Source organism: Sus scrofa, chromosome 13, assembly GCF_054392235.1.
Source record: "Sus scrofa isolate SSC_HxYL_T2T_F1_AM1 chromosome 13, Sscrofa_HxYL_maternal_Yorkshire_Landrace_v2.0, whole genome shotgun sequence".
Taxonomy (NCBI): domain Eukaryota; kingdom Metazoa; phylum Chordata; class Mammalia; order Artiodactyla; family Suidae; genus Sus; species Sus scrofa.
In genome coordinates, this window is record NC_139395.1 from 98,338,080 (window position 1) to 98,364,406 (window position 26,327).

A 26,327-nucleotide genomic window follows, 5' to 3' on the forward strand; every position below is an offset into this window, starting at 1 on the left:
TGGTTAAGATTTCTAAAACATCACCCTGTTGCCTCAACACCAACCAATCAGAAAAGAGTCCACAAGCTGCAGACCCATAGACAATCCCATACATTGCCTTTAAAAACCCTTCCCTGAAAGCCATCAGGGAATTTGGGTCTTTTGAGCACAAACTGCCCATTCTCCTTGCTTGGCGCCCTGCAAATAAATACCGTACTTTCCTTCACCACAGCCTGGTGTCAGTTGACTTTGCTGCACAGTGGGGCAGGCAAGCCGACCCAAATCTGGTTCAATACTATTAATACCAACGGTATTCTTAATTTGATATAACATCCATTCCATACATAAGTAAAAATAGAAAATATTAGTGGTTAATTCGATAGTTTCCCAAGGGAGCTAAAGTTGAATTGTTGTGGAGAGAACTTATGGTCCTTGGTCTCCGCTCAGAAAATCACCTGAAATGTGTGAGGAAACTGCAGCAGAATCTATTGATAATAACTCCTTGTCAGTAAAACATAGGAATGCAATGCCATAAACTCTCCCCAAATGAATGTAAGTTCCTTGAAGACAGGCCCAAAAAAAACCAGAAGTGAACAATGATAATGTTTTCGTTGCTCTTTCTTCTAGGACTGCTATCCAATTTTTTAAAATAAATTAATCAAATATTTATCAGGGAATCTATTATGTGTCAAGTCATATGCTGGGCTCTAAGAAAAGGACAAGGGTAACTGAGCTTCTGCTCATAAGAAATACGTCTTAAATAGTGTTTCTTAAACTTTCAGCCTCCAAGGATCATGTCATGGATACTGAGAATACATACAGTTGGTCAACTTTAGGCCTGTTTTTAAAAGTCTAAAATTATATTCTTTCATTATCTTACAATTAGTAGTGTTTTCCTCTAAACAAGAGGAATGATTCTAAAGTGTGCTAATATATTTGGTAACAGTCCCAGAGGCAGTTTTATTTATTGTTCTTGTCTCTGAAAGTTAGAAAATCCTATCGCTTCTTGGCTTTTTGGTTATGATCAAGTGTAGTATCTTTTCTTATCAGTAAAAGTTAGAAAACCCTAAGAATCATAGGATTTTAAGAATGGCAGCAAGAAAGTTCCTGCTGTGGCACAGTGGGTTAAGAATCTGACTGCAGTGGCTTGGATTGCTATGGAGGAGAGGGTTTAATCCTGAGGCTTGGGCAGTTGTTTATAAAGGAATTGGCATTGCTGCAGCTGCAGTATAGGCCACAGCTGAGGCTCAGGTTCAATCTCTGGCCCAGGAATTTCCATATGTTGCAGGTGCGACTATTAAAAAAGAAAAAAACAAAAACAAAAACAAAAGAATGTTGTGAGCCACATGGGAAGTCCAAGGGGAAAAAAAAAAAAGAATGGCAGCAAGTGTTTGTTGGCTTTGTCAGAAAGTTCTGGAGAGACAAATCAAATTAGGACCCAGAATAACAGAGTGATTTCTCATTGTAAGCGGCAACACTCTGTAAAACGTTCGATTGATGGACTTATACTCAAGGCCTAGAAAGCTGTTTCAATTTGGGCAGGAGCAGTGAATGGTTCCTGATTCTGTGTCTGATAACACTCAGCTCTAGAAAGTAGTTTGTCATGTTCTGCTGCTGCATTTGGGGGTGGCTTGAAAATATGCTCAATATTAAGTTATTGATTTCTCTGAAAAGTGAAGAACATCCAGTACTGGAGTTATGCCAAGCTCTCAGCAACCAAGCCCTCTGTACCACAGTTCAATCTCTAAAGATTTCAGAACCTTATTTTCAATGTAAAACAGTGACACTGTGGCTGTGAATAACAGGATTAAGCTAGGCATGAAATAGGATTTATTGCTGTAATACACCAGAGCAGATCATTTGAAGTTGAAGAAATGTCTTTATTGACATTACCAGTGAGGCAAAGCCATTTTTTTATACCATTCTTCATTTCAAAAGCTTGCACGAGTATCTTTATCTTCAGCTGCCAGTGCACCTAAGCAGAGTCAGTTTACTGCAGCCAGTTCCTAGAACCACATGTTTTAAACACGTGGCTCATGGGCTGCCATTTGACCACCATCTGTATTTTCATTACTTTGTCTGAAGTACAGATTCAAGAATCAGAAGCAAACTGTTACCTGCTGCCTGTTCTCTTTGCTGGTTAAGCAGCATTTGGAATGACATTTTGCTATGGGGTCTGATATGTTGAAACTGCTTCATATATTGAAACAGAACCCTGATCACCCTGCCAAATCCACTCTATCCCACCTTCCTGGCAGTGCCTGATCTTACCTCCAGCCTTCTGGTATGCTCAGGTCAATAGCATAGAAGCCATTCTGGCTCCTCTCTTTCTCTTCATCCATCAACAATTCTTACTGGCTCTACTTTAAAGTATATTGATTGAAAACAAACTGCAGAGACGACAAAAAACAAAAAACTTCAGAGAGGATTTAAATATATATATATAACGAGAAACTGACCATCCTTCAACTCCTCTGTGGCTCCCATGCTGGTCTAAGCCATCATCACCTCTCCTCTAATTACAGAAATAGCCTCCCAACTAGTCTTCTGCTTCCACCCCTGCACCCTGTGCTCTATTCTCTACACAGCACCCAGGTGATCCTTTACAAACACAGGTCATCTTACATTACTCCTCGCCCAGAACCCTGCAGTGGCTCTGGGTGGTTAGTTTCACATATCAGCCTGGTTAGGCTGAAGTACCCAGTGATTCAATCACATACTAATTTAAGTGTTGCCATGAAGGTATTTCATAGATGTGTTCATATATACAATCAGCTTACTTTAAGTAAAGAAACATACTAGAGTTCCCTGGTGGCTCATTGGGTTAAGGATCTGATATTAATCTATGCTATGGTTCAGGTTGCTGATGTGGCATGGGTTTGATTCCTGGCCTGGGAACTTCCACATGCTGTGAGTGCAGCCAAAAAAAAAAAAAAAAAAGAAAGGAAAAAAAATCTTGATAATTTGGGTGCGCCTCATCCAATCAACTGAATGGAGCAAAACTGAGGTTTCCCTGAGGAAAAAGGAATTCTGCCTCAAGACCATAGCATCTCAGCTCCTGAGTGACAGATTCCAGCCTACTGACCTGCCCCACAAATTTCAGAGTAGTCAGGCTCCACCATCCCATAAGCCAATTCTTTGAAACAAATCTCTTATATATGTATGTATGTATAGGAATATGTATTTTTATGTATACATGTGTATGTACTTATACGCACATGAGCATATGTTTGCTGTATCTGTACATGTTATACATGTGTGTCTATATTTATATGCACATACATGTACGTTTGCATGTATAAATGCATAGGTGTACATATGTACCTTCCACTGGTCCTGTTTCTCCCTGTGTCCAGTGTCTTCCATTTGCCCTCTGGGTCCATTCTCCTCCCATCTCTAGCCTACTCTCCTTCCTGAATTTTGACCTGGATGAATGTATCAATCACTGTCTTCCAGGTGCTGTGGCCATGGGAGGCCCCAACAGGAAACTGAAAACAGGGAAGAGAGCTAGGTCAGGATATTAACTTCCCTGGCTCTTTCTCTAGGAGGTTACCTGGGGTGGACCCCTGGCTTCTAGTAATGTGTCCCTCCTTTAGGCTTCTCTATCTTTTTCTCTCTCTCTTTTTTTTTACCATCTTTCTTTTTAGGGCCACACCCGCGGCATATGGAGGTTCCCAGGCAAGAGGTCGAACTGGAGCTACAGCTGCCAGCCTACACCACAGCCACAGTAATGCCAAATCCGAGCCACATCTGTGACTACACCACAGCTCACGGCAACACCAGATGCCTAACCTGCTGAGCAAGGTCAGGGATCGAACCCACAACTTCATGGTTCCTAGTCAGATTTGTTTCCTCGGCACCACAACGGGAACTTTTTCCCTACTTTTTTCAAACCACCTCTTTATAAACACCACCCTTACCCCATCGTCCTATTTTGAGTGTGCTGTTTTGTTTTCTGTGGAGACCCAGACTGACCACACTGATAGATAGGCTTTCTATCTCACTACACTGGTCTATAGGCTTTATAGGATCTGCCCCGCTCTTCCCTGCCTGCACCTTTCTTCTTTGTTCACTCCACAGCCCTTCGTGCTGTGCCCAGCACACGCCAGGCATGCAAAGCTCCTCCAGGGCAAGAGTCTCTACCTGATTCATTCATGGATCCCAGTGCTTAAACAGTGCCCAGAACACAGTATATACTCCGTAAATATTTTTGCATAAATCAAATAAAATAATTTCATTGTTTCCCATACCAGCATCCTTCGTTGTTGCATCCCTAATAGGTGCTCCATCTTGTGTCTTCAACACAGCTCACAAAATAACACTAAGTGGAAAGAAAAATCCTGCCTCTTGTTGCCTATCTCTGCAACAGAAGCTACCATGTCTGTGTCCCTCAGAAATGGCCCTGGGATCACTGAGTACATATCTTGGGTGAGTGTGAACATCACTATTCAGATGGAGGTAAATATCATCATCAACAGGATGACAATTTTACTGCTAATTTATCCCCACAAAATGTGAAAATTCCCCTCAATGACTTTTTTCAAAAGATTTATGGCCTAAACGGAATGAAATACCTAAACTTAAATATAATGTTTAAGAAAAAGATATATCTCTCAGATCCACCTCTCAGAGTATTGACAATAAAAACAAAAATAAACAAATGGGACCTAATCACACTTCAAAGCTTCTGCACAGCAAAGGAAACCCTAAACAACACAAAAAGAGACCCACAGAATGGGAGAAAATCTTTGCAAGTGAATCAACTGACAAGGGATTCATCTCCAAAATTTATTAACACCTTCCGCAGCTCCATATCAAAAAAACAAACAAGAAAATGGGCAGAAGATCTAAACAGACAGTTCTCCAAAGAAGACATACAGATGGCCAAAAAACACATGAAAAGATGTTCAACATCACTCATTATTAGAGAAACGCAAATCAAAACCACTATGAGGTACCATCTTACACCAGCCAGAATGGCCATCATCAAAAAGTCTACAAACAATAAGTGCTGGAGATGGTGTGCAGAAAAAAGAACCCTAGTACACTGTTGGTGGGAATGAAAATTGGTGCAACCACTGTGGAAAGCAGTATGGAGATGCCTCAGAAAACTAAAAGTAGAACTACCATTTGATCCAGCAATTCCACTCCTGGGCATCTATCCAGAGAAAACCATGACTCGCAAAGACACATGTACTCTGATGTTCATTGCAGCACTATTTACAATAGCCAAGACATGGAAACAACCTAAATGTCCATCAACAGAGGAGTGGATCAAGAAGATGTGGTACATATACACAATGGAATATTACTCAGCCATTTAAAGGAGTGAAATACCGGCATTTTTAGCAACATGGATGGACCTGGAAACTATCATGCTAAGTGAAGTCAGCCATACAGTGAGACACCAACATCAAATGCTTTCACTGACATGTGGAATCTGAAAAAAAGACAGACTGAACTTTGCAAAACAGATGCTGACTCTCAGACATTGAAAAACTTCTGGTCTCCACAGGAGACAGTTTGGGGAGTGGGGGGATGTGCTTGGACTGTGGGATGGAAATCCTGTGAAATCAGATTGTTATGATCATTATACAACTACAGATGTGATAAATTCATTTGAGTAATAAAAAAAAAGAAAAAGAAAAAGATATATGCACCCCTATGTTCACTGCAGCACTATTCACAACAGCCAAGACATGGAAACAACATAAATGTCCATAGACAGATGAATGGATTAAGAAGATGTGGTATATATATATGCAATGGAACACTACTCAGCCATAAACAAGAACAAAATAATGCCATTTGCAGCAACATGGATGGAACTAGAGACTCTCATACTAAGTGAAGTAAAAAAGAAAGTTAAATACTATATGATATCACATATCTGGAATCTAATATATGGCACAAATGGACCTCTCCACAGAAAAGAAACAAACTCATGGACATGGAGAACAGACTTGTGATTGCCAAGGGGGAGAGGGAAGAGAGGGAGTGGGGTGGACCGGGAATTTGGGGTTAGTAGATGCAAACTATTGCATTTGGAGTGGATAAGCAATGAGATCCTGCTGTACAGCACAGGGAACTCTATCTAGATAATCATATTATGATGGAGGATAATGTGAGAAAAAGAATGTATATCTATGTATAACTGGGTCACTTTGCTGTACAGTAGAAATTGACAGAACATTGTAAATCAATAATAAAAAATTTTAAAAATATAATACTCAAGATGATGTTATTGAATGTTATAAATGCTTATTCACCAAACAATTCTACAAATATTCAAATTATGCTATAATCTAATCTCTTTCATTCAGCCTTATAGCACTTACATTTTTATAAGGATTTGTTGGCTTTAAAAGAAAATAATGTTTCAGTGGGTTAAGGGTCCAGTGTTGTCACTGCAGCATCCCGGGTTGCTGCTATGGCATGAGTTTGATCCCTAGCCTAGGAACTTTCACATGCTTCAAGCACAGCCAAAAAAACAAATATATAAGTAAATAAAAGAAAATAATGTTTTCCCAAAGTTAACTAGCTAACAGAATACACCTTTTTTAAAAAAAATTACTTTATTGAAGTATGGTTGATTTAGAATGTTGTGTTAATTTCTGCTGTACAGCAAAGTGATCCGGTTTTATATATATATATATATATATATATATATATATATATATATATATACACACACAAAACTTTTCATATTCTTTTCCATTACGGTTTGTCAGAGGATACTGAATACAAACCTTGTTGAGACCTTGTTTTTTGTTTTTTTTTTTTTTTGCTATTTCTTTGGGCCACTCCCACGGCATATAGAGGTTCCCAGGCTAGGGGTCGTATCAGAGCTGTAGCCACTGGCCTACGCCAGAGCCACAGCAACACAGGATCCGAGCCGTGTCTGCAACCTACACCACAGCTCACGGCAACGCCAGATCCTTAACCCACTGAGCAAGGCCAGGGATTGAACCTGCAACCTCATGGTTCCTAGTCGGATTCGTTAACCACTGTGCCACGATGGGAACTCCGAGACCTTGTTGTTTATCCATTCTATATACAGTAGTTTGCATCTGCTAAACCCAAACTCACAATCCATCCTTCCCCCATCCTAACAGAATACACTCAATTCATATTAACTGTTTATCTATTTCTCTATTTAACTATTATAAATTCCAACCGCAAATGGTTTGACGCATAAAATTAACAGTTTTCAAAGTCAACATTAATACGGCAGCAGTGTACTCTTGCATATAGGCGTAACATACTGTTATATGGTAACTGCAGTGGACCAAATGACAGATAAGAAGAGTTTCCATGATGCATCTAAGAATGTTCATCCATATTGAAAAGTAAATACTCAGAAATCAACATTAAATCCATAGAGTGTGTTTTTTTCATGTCACTGATGTTCTGCTAATGGACTGGTGGTCACTCAGTACAATAGTATGATGACTGATAAGGCACAAACCCAGAGGGAAGTGCAAATAGCACACACAGCAAACCCGGGGGAAGGTGAAACCACCACTAGAGGCAACAGAGGACAGTGGTCAGGAACATCTCTTTCCACTGCAGCATTCTACAGACTATGAATGATTTCAGATTAGGTCTCCTCCAGAGATCTATGGCAATGAATAGATACTATTCCACAGAGATCTATAGTTTCTTTGCTGTTCTGCCTAAAAGCAGGTAGTAATTGATCTATTCATCCATCCATTCACTCATTCATTTATAAATTCATTCTTTCACTTGACTACTATTGCATGTGTCAGGCACTATGTTAGCTACTTGGAGAATAGAACACTAAAACAAGGGTCTTGTCCTTAAGAGCTTTGCAGTTTAGTAGAGGAGACAGATTAGTAAACAGATGATCAGTGACCAGTGCTTCAATAAAGATACTTCCCAGATGCTATTGGAAAACAGAAGAGGAGGAAGTAGATTCCAGTCTGCACTGGGGGATAGAGAGATAGTCAGGAATGCTGTCTGGCAATTCCTTTCTGACTTAGTAATTCTATGATTTGTTTCTATGCTAGGAAGTACAGTTTCATTATTTTCAGATATAGCTAAGATTTATAGAGGTAATGAAACAATATATGTATTGCTAGGATTTATAGGGATAAATACATGACATTTATGGAGAATAATAAGGCAAGTTCACTAAAATTATAACTCATAATTATAATATAGCAATAAAAGCAAGGATATTGGGCAACTCTTAGGGTAGCTGCCTGGTTCCTGATGATTCCTTTGCTCTAAAACTTTTTCTACCACATACATATATGTCCAAACAATACATGCTTAGTTGTAATCCCTAAAGAACAATGGTGCAAGTTCCTATTAGTTTATGACTGTGCCAGAGTCTCTCCCTAAAAATCTCAGTTGTTTTGGAGCATGTCTACACAGGCATAAAGCAGTCTGGCTCCTTACTGATGGTGTTCACGCTCCTTTCCTCTTGCACTGCTGGAAAACAGTTTGGTGGCTTCTCAAAAAGCATAGAACTACCACATGATCTAGCAATACCACTCTTAGGTATATGCTCAAAGGGATTGAAAGCAGGAACTCAAACAGACCCTTGTAGACCAGTGCTCCCAATAGCATTATTCGAAATTGCCAAAAGGTGGAAATAACCCTAGTTATTCCCAGATGAATGGAAAAACGAGGTATTCCTGCTGATGGATGAGCCCTCCAAGTCCCCAGAAAAGGCAAAATGAGGAGGATGCCTCTGTTTCAAGGGTGCTATTTCCTGATGTTCTTAAGATTTTGTACCCTCCAAAGGCTGCAGACGCTTGTGAGTGGGGATGATGACAACACTTTCCTGCCAACCCTGTATCACACTGTGTCACCTGGGACCCAAGGCAACTCTACTCACAGAAACTGACCCTTCAGGAGTTCCCATTGTGGCTCAGTGGTTAATGAATCCAACTAGGAACCACGAGGTTGCGGGTTCGATCCCTGGCCTTGCTCAGTGGGTTAAGGATCTGGCATTGCCGTGAGCTGTGGTGTAGGTCGCAGACATGGCTTGACCCTTCAGCTCCTCCTCTCTCCACATCCCCAAGCACCTTTCAAAAGTGAAAACCAAACAAACAAAACAAAGCAGCAAACCAAATCCATTACCTTCTCCATAGACACTAACTTTAATTCATGAGTAAGGCCTTTTTACTCAGAACCATCCAGAAAATTTTTTGTACACTACTTATAATGAACAAGAAACCTCAGAAATTGCTTAATGCCACATGTCAAGTCATATGCATTCACAGCAGAAATGATCTCACCATTTCTTCAAGAACCATCAGCAGGGAGACGCTTTGCATCACTCAGGTTTCAGCTCAAATGGCACATTATTAGTATCAAGTGCTATTACATCACCTTGTTTTAACTGTCTTCATGGTACTTATTCCCATCCTACTCTTTGTGGATCTATGTTATTGTCTCTCTTCCCCCCTAGAAAGTAAACACCATCAGTACAAGGACCTTCACTACTATGTCTCCAGAATATAAAATAGGGCCTGATGCATATCAAGCATTCAATAAATATTTCATAGATTAATAATACCTATTTTTTTGCGTCTTTATCATATGCTAAGCACTGTTTTGGTTTTTTAGTTTTTTGGGTTTTTTTGGCCACACCCATGGCATACGGAGGTTCCTGGGCAGGGAACTGAATTCCAGTCGCAGCTGCAACCTATGCCACAACTGCAGCAACTCTGGATCCTTAACCTGCTGCACCACGACAGGAACTCCCTAAACACACTGGGGTTTTTTTTTTTTTTTTGCTGTTTTTTTTTTTTGTTTGATTTTTTTTTTTAGGGCCACAACCATAGCATATGGAAGTTCCCAGGCTAGGGGTCAAATCGGAGCTGCAGCTGCTGGCCACAGTCATAGCATGTGGGACCCAAGCCACATCTGTGACCTACTCCAAAGCCCACAATAATGCCAGATCCTTAACCCACTGAGCGATGCCAAGGATCAAACATGTATCTTCATGGATACTAGTTGGGTTCATTGCCACAAGGGGAACCCCCATACATTGTTCCTAATACCATACATGCAATAACTAATTTAATGCCCAAAGTGATTCTATGCGGTAGGGGATATCATTAGCCATATTTTAGAGATGAGGGAACTGAGGCATGGAGAGGCTGACTAACAAACTCTAGGTCATATAGCTAGTAACTATTTCAGTAGTCTTCACTGCCTAACAAACAACCCCAAAATTTTATGGTTTAAAACAACCCTGTATGTATGGTTTCTTATGGTTCTGTGAGTTCACTGGTCTCAGCTGGGTGGTTCTTGCTTGAATCATCTTAACTAGGTTGGTCCTCCAAGATGACTCCTTCACTTTGCAGATGCCTGGCACCTCATATGGTAAGACTGGAATAGCTGGGAACTGTCTGAGCATTTTTTTCTCTTTCTCCATGAAGTTTCACTACATGGCTATCTTGGGCTTCCTCACAGCATGGTGGTCCTTACATGGCAGCTAGCTTCCCCCAAAGTTCATGTTTTAAGATTCTAAAGCAAAAGCTTTAAGATTTCTTATGCCCTAAGCCCAGAAGCCACGTAGTATCCCTTCTGCCCCATTCTGTTTTTGCATAGCACCAGCCCAGATTCAATGTTTGGGGGTATTTTAAAAAGGTGTAAATACTGGGAGGTATGGTTACTTAGAAGTCATTTTGGAGACTCACTACAAGAGTGAAGCTGGTATTTGAATCCAGGAAGTCTTGCTCCAGAAACCTCACTCTTACCTACTATATTATGGGGTGTCTCTATTAAGAATAAATTCTCAGCAGACTAAGAATCCAACTAGTATCCATGAGGATGTGAGTTCAATCCCTGTGGCGTAGGCTGGCAATTGCAGCTCCAGTTCTACCCCTAGCCCGGGAAGTTCCATGTGCCACAGGGGTGACCTTGAAAAGACAAAAAAAAAAAAAAAAAAAAAACCAAAAACAAACAAACAAACAAAAAAAAAAACCCGAAATGAACAAATTCATTACTTAACTGTATAACTAGTGGGAACTAGTCTAATGATCTGAGGTTCCAAAAGTGAATTAAAGGTTCCTCTCTAAAGATAGAAAATGATTTGCAATATTTAATCCTTTCTCTTCCTCTAAAAACCCTAGTTTTAAAAGGTCAAGGGCATTCTTGGTTGGCACTGGGTAGGAGGTGGCTGGTTGAGGGCACATGGCTTGAGGAGAATCAGGGACGGTCTGGAAGCACTTTTGTGGACAAAGTCTTATGAAAGACCATATTTTAAGTAAAGAAAGGACATAGTGAGTAGGAATGGGTATTTCCAATGGGAGCTAGCCATGCCCCAAAGGGATTACCATCCAGCTTGAAATGCACTGGCTTGCAGACAAGTTCTACACAAACACCACACTTTTCTGCCTTATTACATCCTTGGAAGAGAGGTCGAAAAAAAAAAAAATTGAATGCTTGCTTGCATCAAGCACTGTGCTAAGGGCTTTTCATCTACCACCTCCTTCAATCCTCACATCACCCTTATGAGGCAGGTCTGGCCATAATAACCAACTGTGGAAAGTTCTGGAAACAGTATCACATACCTAGTAAATGGCTGAACAGTATTTCGGTAAAACTCCCCATTGCTCATCTTCTTGTCACTGAGTAACGTCTTGCTTACACCCGCCACTGTGAACCCTGTCAACCTGAGCTACTGTTATTCCTTTCTGGAACATCTCCCTGTTCCAGAGAAGCTCCTTACCTCCCAAGCCTTGTTCTGGGCCATGGTTTTCCATTCGTTATGTCTCTCTGCCCAGCCCAACACCTGATCTGTTTTTAAAGCAGGTACTTTAAAAGCAGTTTTAATGAATTATGATTTCTTCACAGAAGGTCAACTGTAGCCCAGGGCTTTTAGAAAGTCTGAGTCAGAACCCTATTAAACCCCTATCAGTTCATTTCTAAGAGCAGGAAACAGCAATCACATCCCCACTGGCTTCCCCATGCTTCTTATCAGCCTGGTCCGTGCAACAGCCCATCTGTGACTAAAAGGTCTCTCTCTCCCTCCACTCTTTGCGAAACACTATTTTATTATAGATCATGTTCAGGAGTGTCTTGGGGGTGGAGGTGGTGAAAGAGAGGTGACATTTAGTGGCAGGGCTTGTGCAGCTTTAACTGCCAACTCCCCATCTCTGTGGGTGTTCCATTTATTTTTAGATATTTATATTGGTTTCCCAGAGACTTGCCACAATGACTCGCATGATCGAATGAATAACATATCTGAAGAAAACACTTCAATTCTTCCAAGTTCCTAGAGTGAGAAATTTGAGTACCCCACAAATGCCACTGCCACTGTAGATAAAGCTGCTAAATTATAAGGTGCAGGTGTGTTAAGCTGAAGGTAGTGATTACATTTTTCATAGGGTCAAGGAATACTGATCCATACAGATAAAACTTGACTGTGAAAGGAACATGAGACAGAAGAAATCCACAGAAACACTTTCCAAGCTCTGAAAGCAAGACAATGTGAGAAAAAGAGAGAAAGCTTTAGAGTTAGGAGCCCTCTAAACACTTTTCAGGTCTCCAGCATAAACCAACCAACAAATGAGACCTCTCTCTCTCTGTCAAAAAACTTATTGATTGTAAGGAATCTGCAAATTTATGGAACAACTCTAGTTTGTCTATAATTTCACATCATAAATTGAACTTGGGGGGAAAAAAGGATGTGAAACTAATTCCATCAGTTTTTTAAATTTTTAAATGATTTTTGTTTTTTCCATTATAGTTGGTTGTCAGTGTTTTCACAATTTCTACTGTATAGCAAAGTGACCCAGTCACACACACATATACATATGTTCTTTTTCTCACATTATCCTCCATCATGTTCCATCATAAGTGACTACATATAGTTCCCTTTGCTATACAGCAGGATCTCATTGTTTATCCATTTCAAATGCAATAGTTCTGCATCTATTAACCCCAGACTCCCAGTACATTCCATTCCTTCCCCCTCCCCCTTGGCAACCACAAGTCTGTTCTCCAAGTCCAAGAGTTTCTTTTCTCCATCAGTCTTTCTAATAACAGTCTTTAAAATCATTTCTGAGGTTTACATCTGTTTAATGTTTTCTTATTACTCTGCTTTTAATAGATGAGTTTTAAATGTTATCTTTGTGCTCTATTATTGTAGTGATAGCTCAGAAAAAAATGACTTTTTTTGCCCCAAATATATTATTAAAGAGAATCTCTTTCAGAAAAAAGAATCCTCAATCAAGATTTCATTTTCATGGTGTCTCATTTTCTTCTCTACTCATTAAGCCCTTTCTAAGCCATCTGCCTGAGCCCAACACTAAAAATACAAGTAGTACAAATGAGCACAGTAACAAAATATCAAGTTTTCAATCAATAAAAACATACTTGATTTCCATGTGAGAGAGCAAAGAAAACAAAACAAAAACAAGCAACAGAAGCCCTTAAAAGAAAGTAGGAAACTAAACAAATTTAGACAAACTGGATTGAGGCCCCACGGGAAAATGTCACCTATTTGCTTACTTATTTAGAGTTTATATTCCCCTGCTTCTCAGAAGGATTTAATGCAACAAGGAAAATGTCTTAATTCTTCCAGTATCTCATCAAATGAAACTTAAAGGGGACAGTGTAAGGGTCATAGGAATCACCAAGTTTCTGAATTTTACTCTCCTAAATAACAAACAAAAAATTGCTATAGGGCTCTTTCCCCACTCATATGGTCCTCGAGTTTGGGTAATGCAGACATTCTCTGTTAGCTATGCTCATCTTTACTAAGGAATTAGATATAAATAATATTAAGTCAAGCACTGGGTTAAATTACTGTACAGGCAGCCGAAATAACGAAGCCTAGTCCAACAAATGTATATATACATTATATATAAAAAAAAAGCCACAGTTAAGACTGGAATTCAAATCTCTATATAATTCTAAATCCTACATGGAGCTTAAAGCCAGGAAATATGTGTTTAAGGCCAAAATTCCATTCCCCTATCTGTCCTGCTCTGGTTATGCCAGGCAAATAATAGTTACAGTAATTTTAGAACCCTTTGCTATACCCTTCGGTATAATTATGTGACTTGAATGTAGAGTTCCTGTCTAAATTCACTATTTTGTTTTCTCAAATTATATACCTAGCACTAATCCTAACAGAACATCAGCATATGTTTCAATTTGCACACAATCCTATGCCCCACCACTGCTGACTTTCTTTTCATGAGGCCATATGACAGTTTTTGGAAAGAGGTAAATCCCCATCACATTTTCATTCTATCATTTATTTTTTTTTTTTAAATTTTATCTTTATTTTACTTTTTTTTTTTTTGTATGTTTCTTTTTAGGGCCAAACCTGCGGCATATGAAAGTTCCCCGGCTGGGGGTCAAATTGGGGCTGCAGCTTCCAGCCTGTGCTGCAGCTGGCGGCAACACCAGATCCTTAACCCACTGAGCCAGGTCAGGGATCGAGCCCACAACTTAATGAACACTATGTCAGGTTCTTAACCTGCTGAGCCACAATGGGACTCCTCAATTTATCATTTCTTTAAACTAAATGAGGAGTTCCCATCATGGCTCAGTGGTTGACGAATCCGGCTGGGAACCATGTGGTTGCTGGTTCCATCCCTGGCCTCACTCAGCAGGTTGAGGATCCGGCGTTGCCTTGAGCTGTGGTGTGGTCGCGGAAGCAGCTTGGATCTGGCATTACTGTGGCTGTGGTATAGGCTGGCAGCTGCAGTTCCGATTAGACCCCTAGCCTGGGAACCTCCATATGCCGTGGGTACGGCCATAAATCAAAAACAAAAACAAAAAAAACTAAACGTGAATGCCATTTAAATTTAATCAGACTTTTTGGAGGATGGATTCACTTGATGACAATAACACACATTAGTAACAAAATCACCCCATGGTATAGGAATATTGTTACATAATTGTTTATTAGGCTATTTGGAAATATCAAGGCATGTGTGATAAAATAGCCCTGTGCTGTTAAAGAGGACACAGGAATAATTTCTCACATCTTAGAGTAGCACGGATCTAAAAATGGGTCATAACATCTTTTACTCTTTGCTTGAGGTAATAATTATTTTTCTTTAAATAATCTAAGAACTTCCATCATTTTAAAAATGTCTTACTGTACATTATCAATACTTAAAACTGCTTACACTGAGCAGAATAATTATTTACACAACATAATTGCTACTGATTTTCTTAAGAGTCTAACTACTCCCTACCAGATTATAAACTCCCTTAAGATATAAATTATCTTTTTACCCCCAGGGCCCAACCCAATGATTAGTACATAACAGATGCTTAATAAGCATTGAGTGGCTATTTGTTAAGTAAGTGCATAATAGTGCATTTGTATCACTGAGTCAGAAAATGCCCTAGTCCTGGAGTTCCCGTTGTGGCTCAGCAAGTTAAGAACCTGACATAGTGTCTGTGAGGATACAGGTTGGATCCCTGGCCTCACTCAGTGGGTTAGGGATCTGGTGTTACCGCAAGGCACGGCACAGGGTGCAGATGAAGCTCAGATTTCGCATTGCTGTGGCGTAGGCTCCTAAGATTTTTTTTTTTTTTTTTTTAATCTTTTTGCCATTTTCTTGGGCCGCTCTCGTGGCATATGGAGGTTCCCAGGCTAGGGGTCAAATCGGAGCTGTAGCCACTGGCCTACGCCAGAGCCACAGCAACATGGGATCTGAGCCGCATTTGTAACCTACACCACAGCTCACGGCAACGCCGGATCGTTAACCCACTGAGCAAGGGCAGGGATGGAACCCGCAACTTCATAGTTCCTGGTCAGATTTGTTAAACACTGAGCCACAACAGGAACTCCCCGGCTCTTAAGATTTGGCTCTTGGCCAGGGAACATCCATGTGCTGCAGGTGCGGCCACTAAAAAAAAAGAAAAAGAAAAAGAAAATGTGCTAGTCTTTTTATACCTTTTGCAGGGATGATGACATTGTACAAGATACAAGTTCTCTAGACCTTAGCTTTCCCATTTGTGAAATGGACATACTTAACACGTATCCAGTGACAGCACAGAATTGGATGCAAATGAACTAAAATAATAACTATGTATTTGAAGTTATGCTGAAAACCGTATGTTATAACTTCAGATCTGTGACCTATATAATAACAAGTATATTCAATTCCAGCTGTATAGAAAAAAAATAGGTAGTTATCAAAATGACAGTATGTGCATTACTTGGGGGATCTGAAGATCTTCTACATGTGACCATTTATGGGGTTTTTTTGTCTGCATGAATTAGCAAAATAAGGAAAATTTTGCCACATCCTTTCAGCTTAAATGGGACTGACTCTACTCATTGCTATAACTGCCCTCCCATTTCTGGCACAGGTCTGTGACTTTCTGATCCTCCCACATTATTTACCTCAGGGTTAGAGGAACCTCCAAAACCAAATTTTAAATGGCTCAAATGTTTGCTGTTTTTTTCCAAGCCAGATTCCTGACAAAAATAATAACTGAAAGCTTCCATAATCTGCTAATTTCACTGCCTTTAAAATATGGAGGGGGGAGATAGAGAAGAGATATAAATAATAAATATCTTGTAATTTCAATAATGATTTATAACAACAGGACTACATACATGAATTATCTCATTTTTAAAAACTGTTTTGTAAATTAACGCCCAGCTTTAAATCTAAGAACAAAACCGGTTTCACTAACATCTGCATACCAATTGCTGTTTCTGTTAGATAATAACAGCAATTCAGAGGCAATACGTAGTTTTAACTTCAGGAACCAATTTAAAATAACAATTCCTACATACCTATTCCAGGAGAGTTCCCAGAAGGTTCTGGGCTTCAAGTTTCCTCTAATTTGCATAGTTGCTATAAACAAAGATTCAGCTGGTTCCACTTAGCTGGCCATACCATATGCAGCCCAAGTCAAACTCTGAATAGAGTTGCTTTCACAAGGTATTATTTTGCTATTAATGCCTATTTTTCTCTTTTTTTCAAAAGTTGTGTCAAATCATCAGTATGAGTCTAAAATGATTATAAAATGAACAAGTTGGGGATGGCAACAATCACAGGACAGGAAAAGTATTGGTGATTTGCCGAGTTTGCAATGAATTTATAAGGGAAACATTAACAGAATGGTGATCTTTGTGCCTGTGGAGCCAAGAAGGCAAGCTGCCTATTGGGTTTTACCTCCCTTCCCACTAGGAGCCTGGGAACATGTCATCCCATGCCCACATCTCCTATGTCTTCAGCTGTGTTTCCCCAGCACCCAGAACGGGACTGGTGGGCTCTTAGTAAAAGTGTCGCCTTGCCAACCTATCAGTGAGCCACACTGACAATGGTCTACTCTTTCTGACTTCCTTCAGACAACTCAGAGATCTTTAACTGTCTCTCCTGCACAGTCCCTAGCAGAAGGACCACTGTGACAGAGAGGTCCAGGTGGTGGTACATCAATACTTGGAGTTTCATTTTTTGTCAGTCTTGGCACAGGTGGAGTTACAAGTTCTCATCCTTCAATCGATTTAGGTGGCTTCTGCATCAACCCAATCATGCTGTTCTTCCAAGCCTGCTTAGAAAACTAGCCAGTCATCATTTTCAAAAAATTTACCTTCCTTACCTATCGAATCATACTTAACCCCTGCCCACCCCCATGTGTGCAGAGTTGGTATTTTACATTGATGCCCCTTAAGTTCCATTCCTGAAAATCATTCCTTATAGGAAACTAAGAAACCCTCAACCCCATCATTGACTACAAAATATTTAACAATTTCTTAACCCTCAAATGCTCTGGTTTAAACTCTAGTCAGACACTTTTCAGAACATACTCAGCAAAATGAATTAGTGAAACCTAAGACTAGTTGAGGTTACCAAGAGCCAGCGGCCAGAAAGATAGAGCTGAGTCAAGAGGCTTGAGTTCCAGGCACAGCTTCCATACTACACAGAACAAAGGTCAGCTTCCTCATTTACGAAGCAGAAGTACGACTAAGCAGTGTGGAGCACCTGCATCCTCAACACATCTTCACATGAGTAAAATTAACCCCCGATTTTTCCTATAACGGCACTGTCCAAAGGAATTTTTTGTGATGATGCCAATATTCATATTATATACTATCCAATATGGTGGTCACTATCTATATGTGGCTACTGAGCATTTGAAATATGGCCAAGATTACTGAGGAATTGGATTTTTAATTTTTTAAATTATAGTTGATTTACAATGTTCCATCCATTTCTGCTGGATTTTTAAATTCAAACAGCCAATGTTGGTAGTGTATTGAGACAGTGCAGCTGTCCAAGAAATAGCAATGAAAATTTTAAAGTACTCTAAATTTCAAGACAAATCTAAATTTCCATTCTGCAAACTGTTTTTCCATTTCAAGAAGTCCAAGACAAATGGCTAGAGAGTTTAGTTTGACCACTAGCCTTAACCTTTCTCAAAGTATACAGATGTTAACAGCAGATTCTCCCCAACCTTCCACTGATAAGATATGGTTTAATGAAAAGGATTTGATGGTGAAAGCCTCTTTGCTGGGACCCTTCTCCAGTCTGGAAGAATGGGCTGCAAGGCTGATGAGCAGTGAGAAGCAGGATATTTTTAGCTACAGGAACTCGAGTTTGAGGGCTCTCTGAGACTCTTACACCTGGAGGGGTCTCTATGATATTGAATCACCAGTGGGAACTCTGTTGGTTTACTGACTGCAGGAGCTGGAAAATGGACTGGATCCACTGGCTTCAGCAAAGCCTTTAATAGACTACCTTGGATGTGGCCACACCGGAGTGCTGCCCTGTCTGGAGCAGCTGTCAAGCGATGGTCCAGAGCCTGATGCATCGGGCCTCTTGGCTGGTGCTGCAGCTGAAATTACTAAGACAACTGCTTTAGGCAGAAGATTCCACGTTTCTTCATCTCCTTTGTTACCACCCTTGCCCATTCTACCACCTTCTCTCTCCTAGCTACACTTAGTACACTTAGCTTCTTTTTTTTTTTTTTTGGCCACGCCTACAGCATGCAGAAATTCCTAGACCAGGGATTGATCCCGTGCCACAGCAGTGATGGCACTTAACTCGCTGAGCCACCAGGGGACTTCCCACATACCTTCCTAATTGGTCTCCCTGCTTCTACTCTTAACTCTCTACAATTCACTTTCCACACAGCAGCCAGAACACTCTTAAAATCAGATAATCTTACTCCTTTGCTCAAGATTCTCCAGTGGCTTCGTACTCAAAATAAAATTCAAACTCTTCACCATGGCCTACAGGGCCCTGCCCACCTTTTCTACATACCCTCCCATTGTCCTCCTTGCTCACTCTATTCCAGCCACACTGAACTTCTGGCTGTTCTTCAGCAAGCCAAGCTTCTTTGCACCTCAGGGACTTTGCACTTGCTGGTCCCTCTGTCTAAAATGCTCTTTCCCAGACTTTCACATGGCTGGCTCCTTGTCACTCAGATCTCGACTTAAATGTCACCTCTGCAGAGAGGCCTTTCCTGACCACCTCATCCATAACTACTTCTACCCCACCACTATGTTATGTTTGTTTCACAAATTTCTTGAAGTATATTTAACGTTTTATAAAAATCACCCGCCTTAAGTGCACAATTGAATGATTTTTAGTGAATACACCAAGTCATACAACCATCACCATAGATCAATTTTAGCCCATTTCCACCCTCGAGAGATCACTCATGACCATTAACTGTTAATCCGCTTACCTATCCCTGCTCAGACCATCACTCATCTATTTTCTGTCTCTATAGATTTGCCTTTCCTGAACATTTCATGTAAGTGAATCGTACAATTATTACATAATATTCCAGTGCTTTGTTGTATTTTAGAAATATTTTTACTGTAGTAAAATATACATGACACAAAATGTACCATTTTTGCCATTTTAAAAAAATATCTTATGGCCATACACGCAGCACATGGAAGTTCTGGGCCAGGAAGTGAATCCAAGCCACAGCTGCAACCTATGCTGTACCTGTGGCCACATTGGATCCTTTAAACCAATTGCATCAGGCCAGGGATTGAACCTGCACAGCGACTGAAGCCACTGCAGTTGGATTCCTAATCCACTGCACCACAGCGGGAACTTCCATTTTCACCATTTTTAAGTGTACAGTTCAGTGGCATTAAGTACATTCACATTATTGTGCAACCATCACCATCATCCATCTCCAGAACTTTCTCATCTCTCCCAAGTGAACTCTGTATCCATTAAATACTACCTTCCATTCCTCGAACCCCCAGCCTCTGGAAACTACCATTCTACATTCTGACTCCAAGATTTTGACTACTCTAGGTATAATTAGAATCAGACAATATTTATTCTTTTGTGATTGGCTTATTTCATTTAACATAATGTCTCCAAGGTTCATGAGTTGTAGCATGTGTCAGAACTTCCTTACTTTTTAAGGCTGAATAATGTTCCTTTTTGGGAGTTCCCGTTGTGGCTTAACGGAAACGAATCTGACTAGCGTCCATGAGGATGCAGGTTCGATCCCTGGCCTCCCTCAGTGGTGGAGGATCTGGCATGATCCTTAAGGATTGTCGTGAGCTGTGGTGTAGGTTGCAGACATGGCTCGGATCCCACATTGCTATGGCTGTGGTGTAGGCTGGCAGCTGCAGCTCCAATTCAACCCTTAGCCTGGGAATCTCCATGTGCCGCAGGCGCAGCCCTAAAAAGACAAAAATAATGATGATGATGATGTTCCTTTGTATACCACATTTTGTTTGTCCATTCATCTGTGCACAGATACTTGGGTTGCTTCCCCCTTCTGGCTATTCTGAACAGCGCTGCCATGAACATGGACATGTAAATATCTGTTCCAGAGTTCCTGTCCTGGCACAGTGGAAATGAATCCGACTAGGAACCATGAGGTTGCGGGATCAATCTCTGGCCTCACTCAGTGGGTTAAGGATCCGGTGTTGCCGTGAGCTGTGGTGTAGGTCACAGAAGCAGCTCAGACTGGCGTTGCTGTGGCTGTGGTGTAGGCTGACGGCAATAACTCCGATTCAACCCCTAGCCTGGGTACCTCCATATGCTGCACGTGCAGCCCTCAAAAGACAAAAATAAATAAGTATCTGTTTCACCCCCAGTTTTCACTTCTTTTGGTTATATAATACAGTATTTTTATGTTTAATTTCCTGGGAAAGTGTCGTACTGTTTTCAATTGCAGCTGTACCATTTTACCATTTTACATTCCTACCAGCAACGCACAAGGGTTCCAATTTCTCCACATCTTTGCCAACATTTGTTATTTTCTGTTTTTTTTTTAAATAGCCATCCTAGTGGATGTAAGTAGTATCTATTTTATTTTTATAATTCATTTATCACTATTTAATATTTTCTTATTTACTTCTTTGTTTAAACATCCATTGCCTGTCTCTCCAAATTAGAATGCCAGCTGCATGAGGGCAAGGGGCTTGGCTGCCTTATTCACCATAATTCCAATAGTACCCAACACCCAGCACACATTTGTTGAATGAATAACAGACCTTAAGGCTACAAGCTTCTACAGGCTTTAGCTCTACCGCAGTTCTCCTTTTATAAACCTGAGGATCTACTGGAGCTGGGGAGCTTCCTTCTACCACACCAACACACCAGAGGATCATGAAGAAGAATTGGGAAGATTTTTTACCAATGATTCAGTGCTTTTCCTCCTTGTGAAACCTAAAGAGATGAAGATGTCGTCAAACCAAGACCTTGAGAGCACCATGGGCCTTTATGAGCATTTTGCTGAGACTGTTATAACCAAGAGAACATGCTGTGTTCCTCTGAAAGTTCTTGGTGGCTATTGATAGGCAATTGATAGGCAAACATAAAAGAGGCAGCCCCTTGAAACAGAATCAATTCAACTGGCTAAGAGTGAAGACTATAAAGCTTTTCACTGGAAAAGCAAATTGTGTAGTCCTTTCTTCTGCATTACCTATGCTTTCTAAAAATACATATTTTTCAAAAAAGCCTGGCATTTGTTAATCTACTTTTGAACATTAGTTCAGGCAGCCTGGGCAAACCACAAATAAATATGTCACAGAGACTGCTTGTCGTTTGCTTATTTTCCCTTCTTTCCACAGCTGATAGAAGGCTTTTATTCAGAAGAAGACTTTTGAATTTTAGCGGAGCACATGGATTCCTGACATGAAGCCTTCATTTCAGGGCTTCCCTGCAGCTAGAGGTGGCCACATAACTAATAACCAGCCAAGGAAATGTAAACAGTGAGGTGCATGTAATTCTGCACAATGTCCTTAAAGGGGGGATTTATGCCCTCCTCTCTTTCTTTTTGCTCATTTGAACCTGATGGCTGGAACTGGAGCACACATCTAAGTGGATACTGAGTGCCTAATGACTTGAAGCTGCCATATCAATCTTGGAGAGCCTACTTCCAGATTCCTTCACGGGAGAGAGAACCAAGCTTCTGTTTGAGCTAATTTACTCTGGATCTCTGTTACTAGGAGTGGACCTAGTTTTAAGTCACACAGAATCTCTTCAGTAAGATTACAGGAGAACCCCAATACAGAAATAAGTTCTTCCTAAATATACATGACAAAATCCCTTGTTCCATAAAAGTCTGAGTTGCTTTATGCTGATGCCAAGCCCAACTTAGCCAATGTGGTGAGCAGGTGGCAGTGATCTGCCATATTGCCTGCGGGTTGGAAGGAAGGATGAGTCAATACCAACAACAATGCGAACAGTGGTGGCTAACATTAAATGAGCACTTAGGATATCCTAGGCACTCAGCCAAAGAGCTTTATCTGTACTCTCTCATTTTATCTTCACAACAATCCTGAGGTTTAAAGAAGACAAATCCTGGTCACATCACTTATGAGTGATGGAATGAGAGCCCACATGTGTCATCTTTACACTGCATCCAGTGGAGCATCTCCTATACTTCCCCTCCCCCAACACAAGAATAGGGTGCTTACAGAGTTCCCGTTGTGGCTCAGCAGGTTAAGAACTCAACTAGCATCCATGAGGATGCGCATTTGGTCCCTGGCCTCAATCAGTGGATTAAGGCTCCAGCATTGCCACAAATTGCAGCATAGGTTGGGGATTCGGCTGGTATCTGGCATTGCTATGGCTGTGGTCTAGACCGTCAGCTACAGCTCCGATTCAGGCCCTAGCCTGGGAACTTCCATATGCCCCGGGTGCAGTCCTAAAAAGAAAAAAAAGGGGGGGGGGTGTAATCAGGCCTCTCCTAGGGCACACAACTATTTTACGAAGGAAAACTTTCACTGGATATCTCCTTTGCCACACTAACAATGCCCATACTACCCCAAACATCAGGCTAACCATGGATTTCTGTTGTTAGGCACATGCTGCCTCTCAGTCTTTAATTTCCTTGGATCATTTTGAACTTACAGCCATTCAGTTATAACTGAACTACAACATGAAAAGCATGTGACATGTTTGTTTCAGAGGCTTATTTCACATTTATGCTAATATCAATATTTCAAAGCTATTTTTCCACCCATCTTCTCCTGGCCCCATGTGTTGCAATAGCATATGAAATCTGTACCAGATCAGCAGACAGCCGATATTTTGTTGGAAAGCATCAGTGCCTATAGGAGCCAAGTTTTAGATTAAGGGGAGAAACCCTCCTGTTTGTCAAATGACCTTCTTGGTGGGAAGGTCTCATTGCAAAATAGGTTTCACTTTACATAAAGCTGGACTTAACGAATGTTGGAGTAAGTCAATTCATATAATTGTCTTAAGCCTTAGCTTCCTCATCTATAAAAGGGGGACAATACTACTTTCTCACAGTTATTTCAAAGATTCAGTGAGATTATGCTTGTTAACTATTTGGCACAGTGCCCAGCACACAGGACGTGCTCAGTAAGAAGAACCTACTTTAAAAAATCATAATTCACGTAAGGCACAATCTGACTGAATGAAGCTTTCAATCAACTAATGTATCCAATTACCAAACAACTTCCTGACAATGAAAAAATGAAGAAGATAACATCACTGCTATGTTGACTGGAAAGATGACTCAGTCTAGCTCACTAAATCCAGACTTTTTTTTTTTTTTTTTTTTAAAGCTGGCTGTCTTCAAATCTGACTTCTTATCTTGACTCAGCATAATCTATGCCCTTACTAGTCCACATGGGCATTTTATTAGTTTTTGTTGGATATGCAGGCTTTTCTCCTCTGAGTTATTTTTCTTCTTTATTCTTAGATTGTCTGTAGTGGTGGTTTTAAGTCAGTGACATCGATATTTTTTTTTTCTTTTTCCTTTTTTCTTCCCCCTCATGGATACAAAATAGTCACAGGTGAGTACTACCTTTGATCTTCTAGCCTCCACTGGAAGACATTTATGAACGGCACCGGCAACAAACAGCTTCTAAAAGTCTTTATGATGGGCTTTTGCCTGCAAATAGCCTTAATTCCGAATCCATGAAACTCAACTGAGGCTGACTGAGTTTTCAGAAACACATCTGCTTTAAGAATATATCCTTCCAAGCATTATCTTGAGTGAGCCCTTTCTAATCACTAATGCAGGGCACCCCTAGTTCTATTAAAAAAAATCTCCCAAATAGTTGAGGTAAATCCAACATTTCACGACTTCAGACATTTGCCCCCCAACCCAAATTCTGACACCAGAGGAAAAAAAGCAGCAGCTTTCCACTGGTTCCAATATTCACTTTTGGAGAATACCCTTTTTAAAAATGCTTACTGTGATTTTCCAAGTACATTTGCTATTTGGAGGGTACACTCCAGGAAAACCTTCGCTGCCAATAAATCCAGACTCTCCGGTAAGAATGCCGCCACATGTAAAAACAGGTCTGGGAAATAAAAGAGAAAAAGAAATTTGAAACAGGAGATAACAATTTAATGTTGATTTCAGAAAGATGTAGTCTATCAATAAAGTTAATACTATTAAGTGCCTGCATCATACAAGGGATTTGAAATACTTGCTAGATTTTAGATTATTTAAATTATAGCCTGATAAAACATTCAGTCCAATTTCCATCTGTCTCCACCATAACAAGATCCATCCATCCATCCATCCATCCATCCGTCCATCCATCCATATGCAATCAAATCCTCAAGTAAGTGGTAAGATCTTATAGGAAAATGGTAAATGGAAATTTTAACTATAAGGAGAGAGAGGATGAGAGCTAGGGTCTGTGAGGGGCATGGTTTTAAAGACGGACAAGAAATTGGTTAACATTAAAAAAGTTTTAATTTCCTGGATTTGGAGAGTTGCCTAATTCTCCCCCTTTCTGAAAATCGCTGGTCATTGGCAGAGCCTCCCACTGAAAAGGGAGGCTGGTGGTGATGGAGGTAGAAGAGGAGATGCCAAAGTCGGCCATGGGGAAAGTCCTCCCAGCCCAGGTCCTGAGGATGGCAGTTCAGAGGACGGCGAAGAGTTAACTTTCCGAGAGCTGCTCCCTGGGCGCCGCGCAACTCGGGTGTTTCCCTAGGCTTACGTCTCTGGGCAAAGCCTCTCCCGGGAAGAAAACAAGTAAATCAAAGTCCACATATTTGGGCCCCAGGGCTCCCCTCTGCCCAAGCAAACCTTCGGAGAGAGGGGACGCAGGGCAGGTTAAGCCCCCACCACGTGGTGGCCGGCCAGCTGCGGGGCCCTTGCGCGGGCCGAGCGGGGGGCGTAGGAGGGGGAGCCCGGCGGCCGAGCACCGTCCTGAGGTCCTGAAGGCGCGTGGGTCCCCCGGCGCCTTGAAGCGGACTCAATAAAGCAAAACAGCGGGCGAGGGAAAAGGAGGGAGGGAGCGCAAGCGGGGGTCGCGTTACCTCTCGGGGGGCTGTGGCTGCGAGGGCTGGGCGGCGGCGGCCAGCAGCAAGCAGAGCGGGGCCCAGGCGCCCGCGCCCCTCATGGCCGGTGTAGACGCTCCGGGCTCGCCCCACTCCGCGCGCACCCCGTAGTACCGTGCGCTCCGCACCCGCTCGGGCTCACGCCCCGGCGCGCCCCACACTCTGGCTCTCCCTCTCCCGCGCTCTCGTACAAGCCGCCGCGGGGCAGCCCAGGTATCCGGGTGTGCGCGGCAGGCGGGGTCGGGGCGCTTTTCTGAGCAACTGCAGTGCAGTCGGCCTCGCAGCTTAATTTCCCCAGAGGAGTTGCTCTGGCAGCCGCAGGCCACTGCTGAATATCCCGTTTGTTCTCGGGCGGTGAGAGGGGGCGGCTCCCAGGCCGGTGCCGCCTCCTCTCCTGGGGCGGGCGGGCGGCTCCTCCCTGGCACCCCGGGAGCCGCTACCCCGGTCACATCCCGCCCGCAGGGGAGGTGGGGAGGGGATGAAAGGGAATCCCCTGCTGAGTGGTACCCAAATGGGACTTGGCTACCAGATGCATAGATGATGGGGTGGGGGGGGAGTGGCCTTGATTTGCTTTGCGAAATGTTTTTCCCCAGTTGCTTTCAAAAGAAAAGTATTAGCTCTCGC

At 41.5% G+C, this 26,327-nt stretch overlaps 1 protein-coding gene and 1 pseudogene across 1 annotated transcript in view; one reads left to right on the forward strand and one right to left on the reverse strand.

Moving 5' to 3' along the window:
* Positions 1-26,040, reverse strand: part of PCOLCE2 (procollagen C-endopeptidase enhancer 2) — an 84,842-nt gene extending 58,802 nt beyond the window's left edge. Inside the window, exons 1-2 of the mRNA XM_005669917.3 lie at positions 25,683-26,040; positions 24,604-24,712 (exon numbers count right to left, since the gene is read on the reverse strand). Of these exons, the coding sequence (XP_005669974.1) occupies positions 24,604-24,712; positions 25,683-25,765 (192 nt within the window). The 5' untranslated portion in view covers positions 25,766-26,040. The remainder of the gene's footprint in view (positions 1-24,603; positions 24,713-25,682) is intronic.
* Positions 978-1,088, forward strand: LOC146397508 (U2 spliceosomal RNA; annotated as a pseudogene).
* Positions 26,041-26,327: the final 287 nt, after the last annotated feature.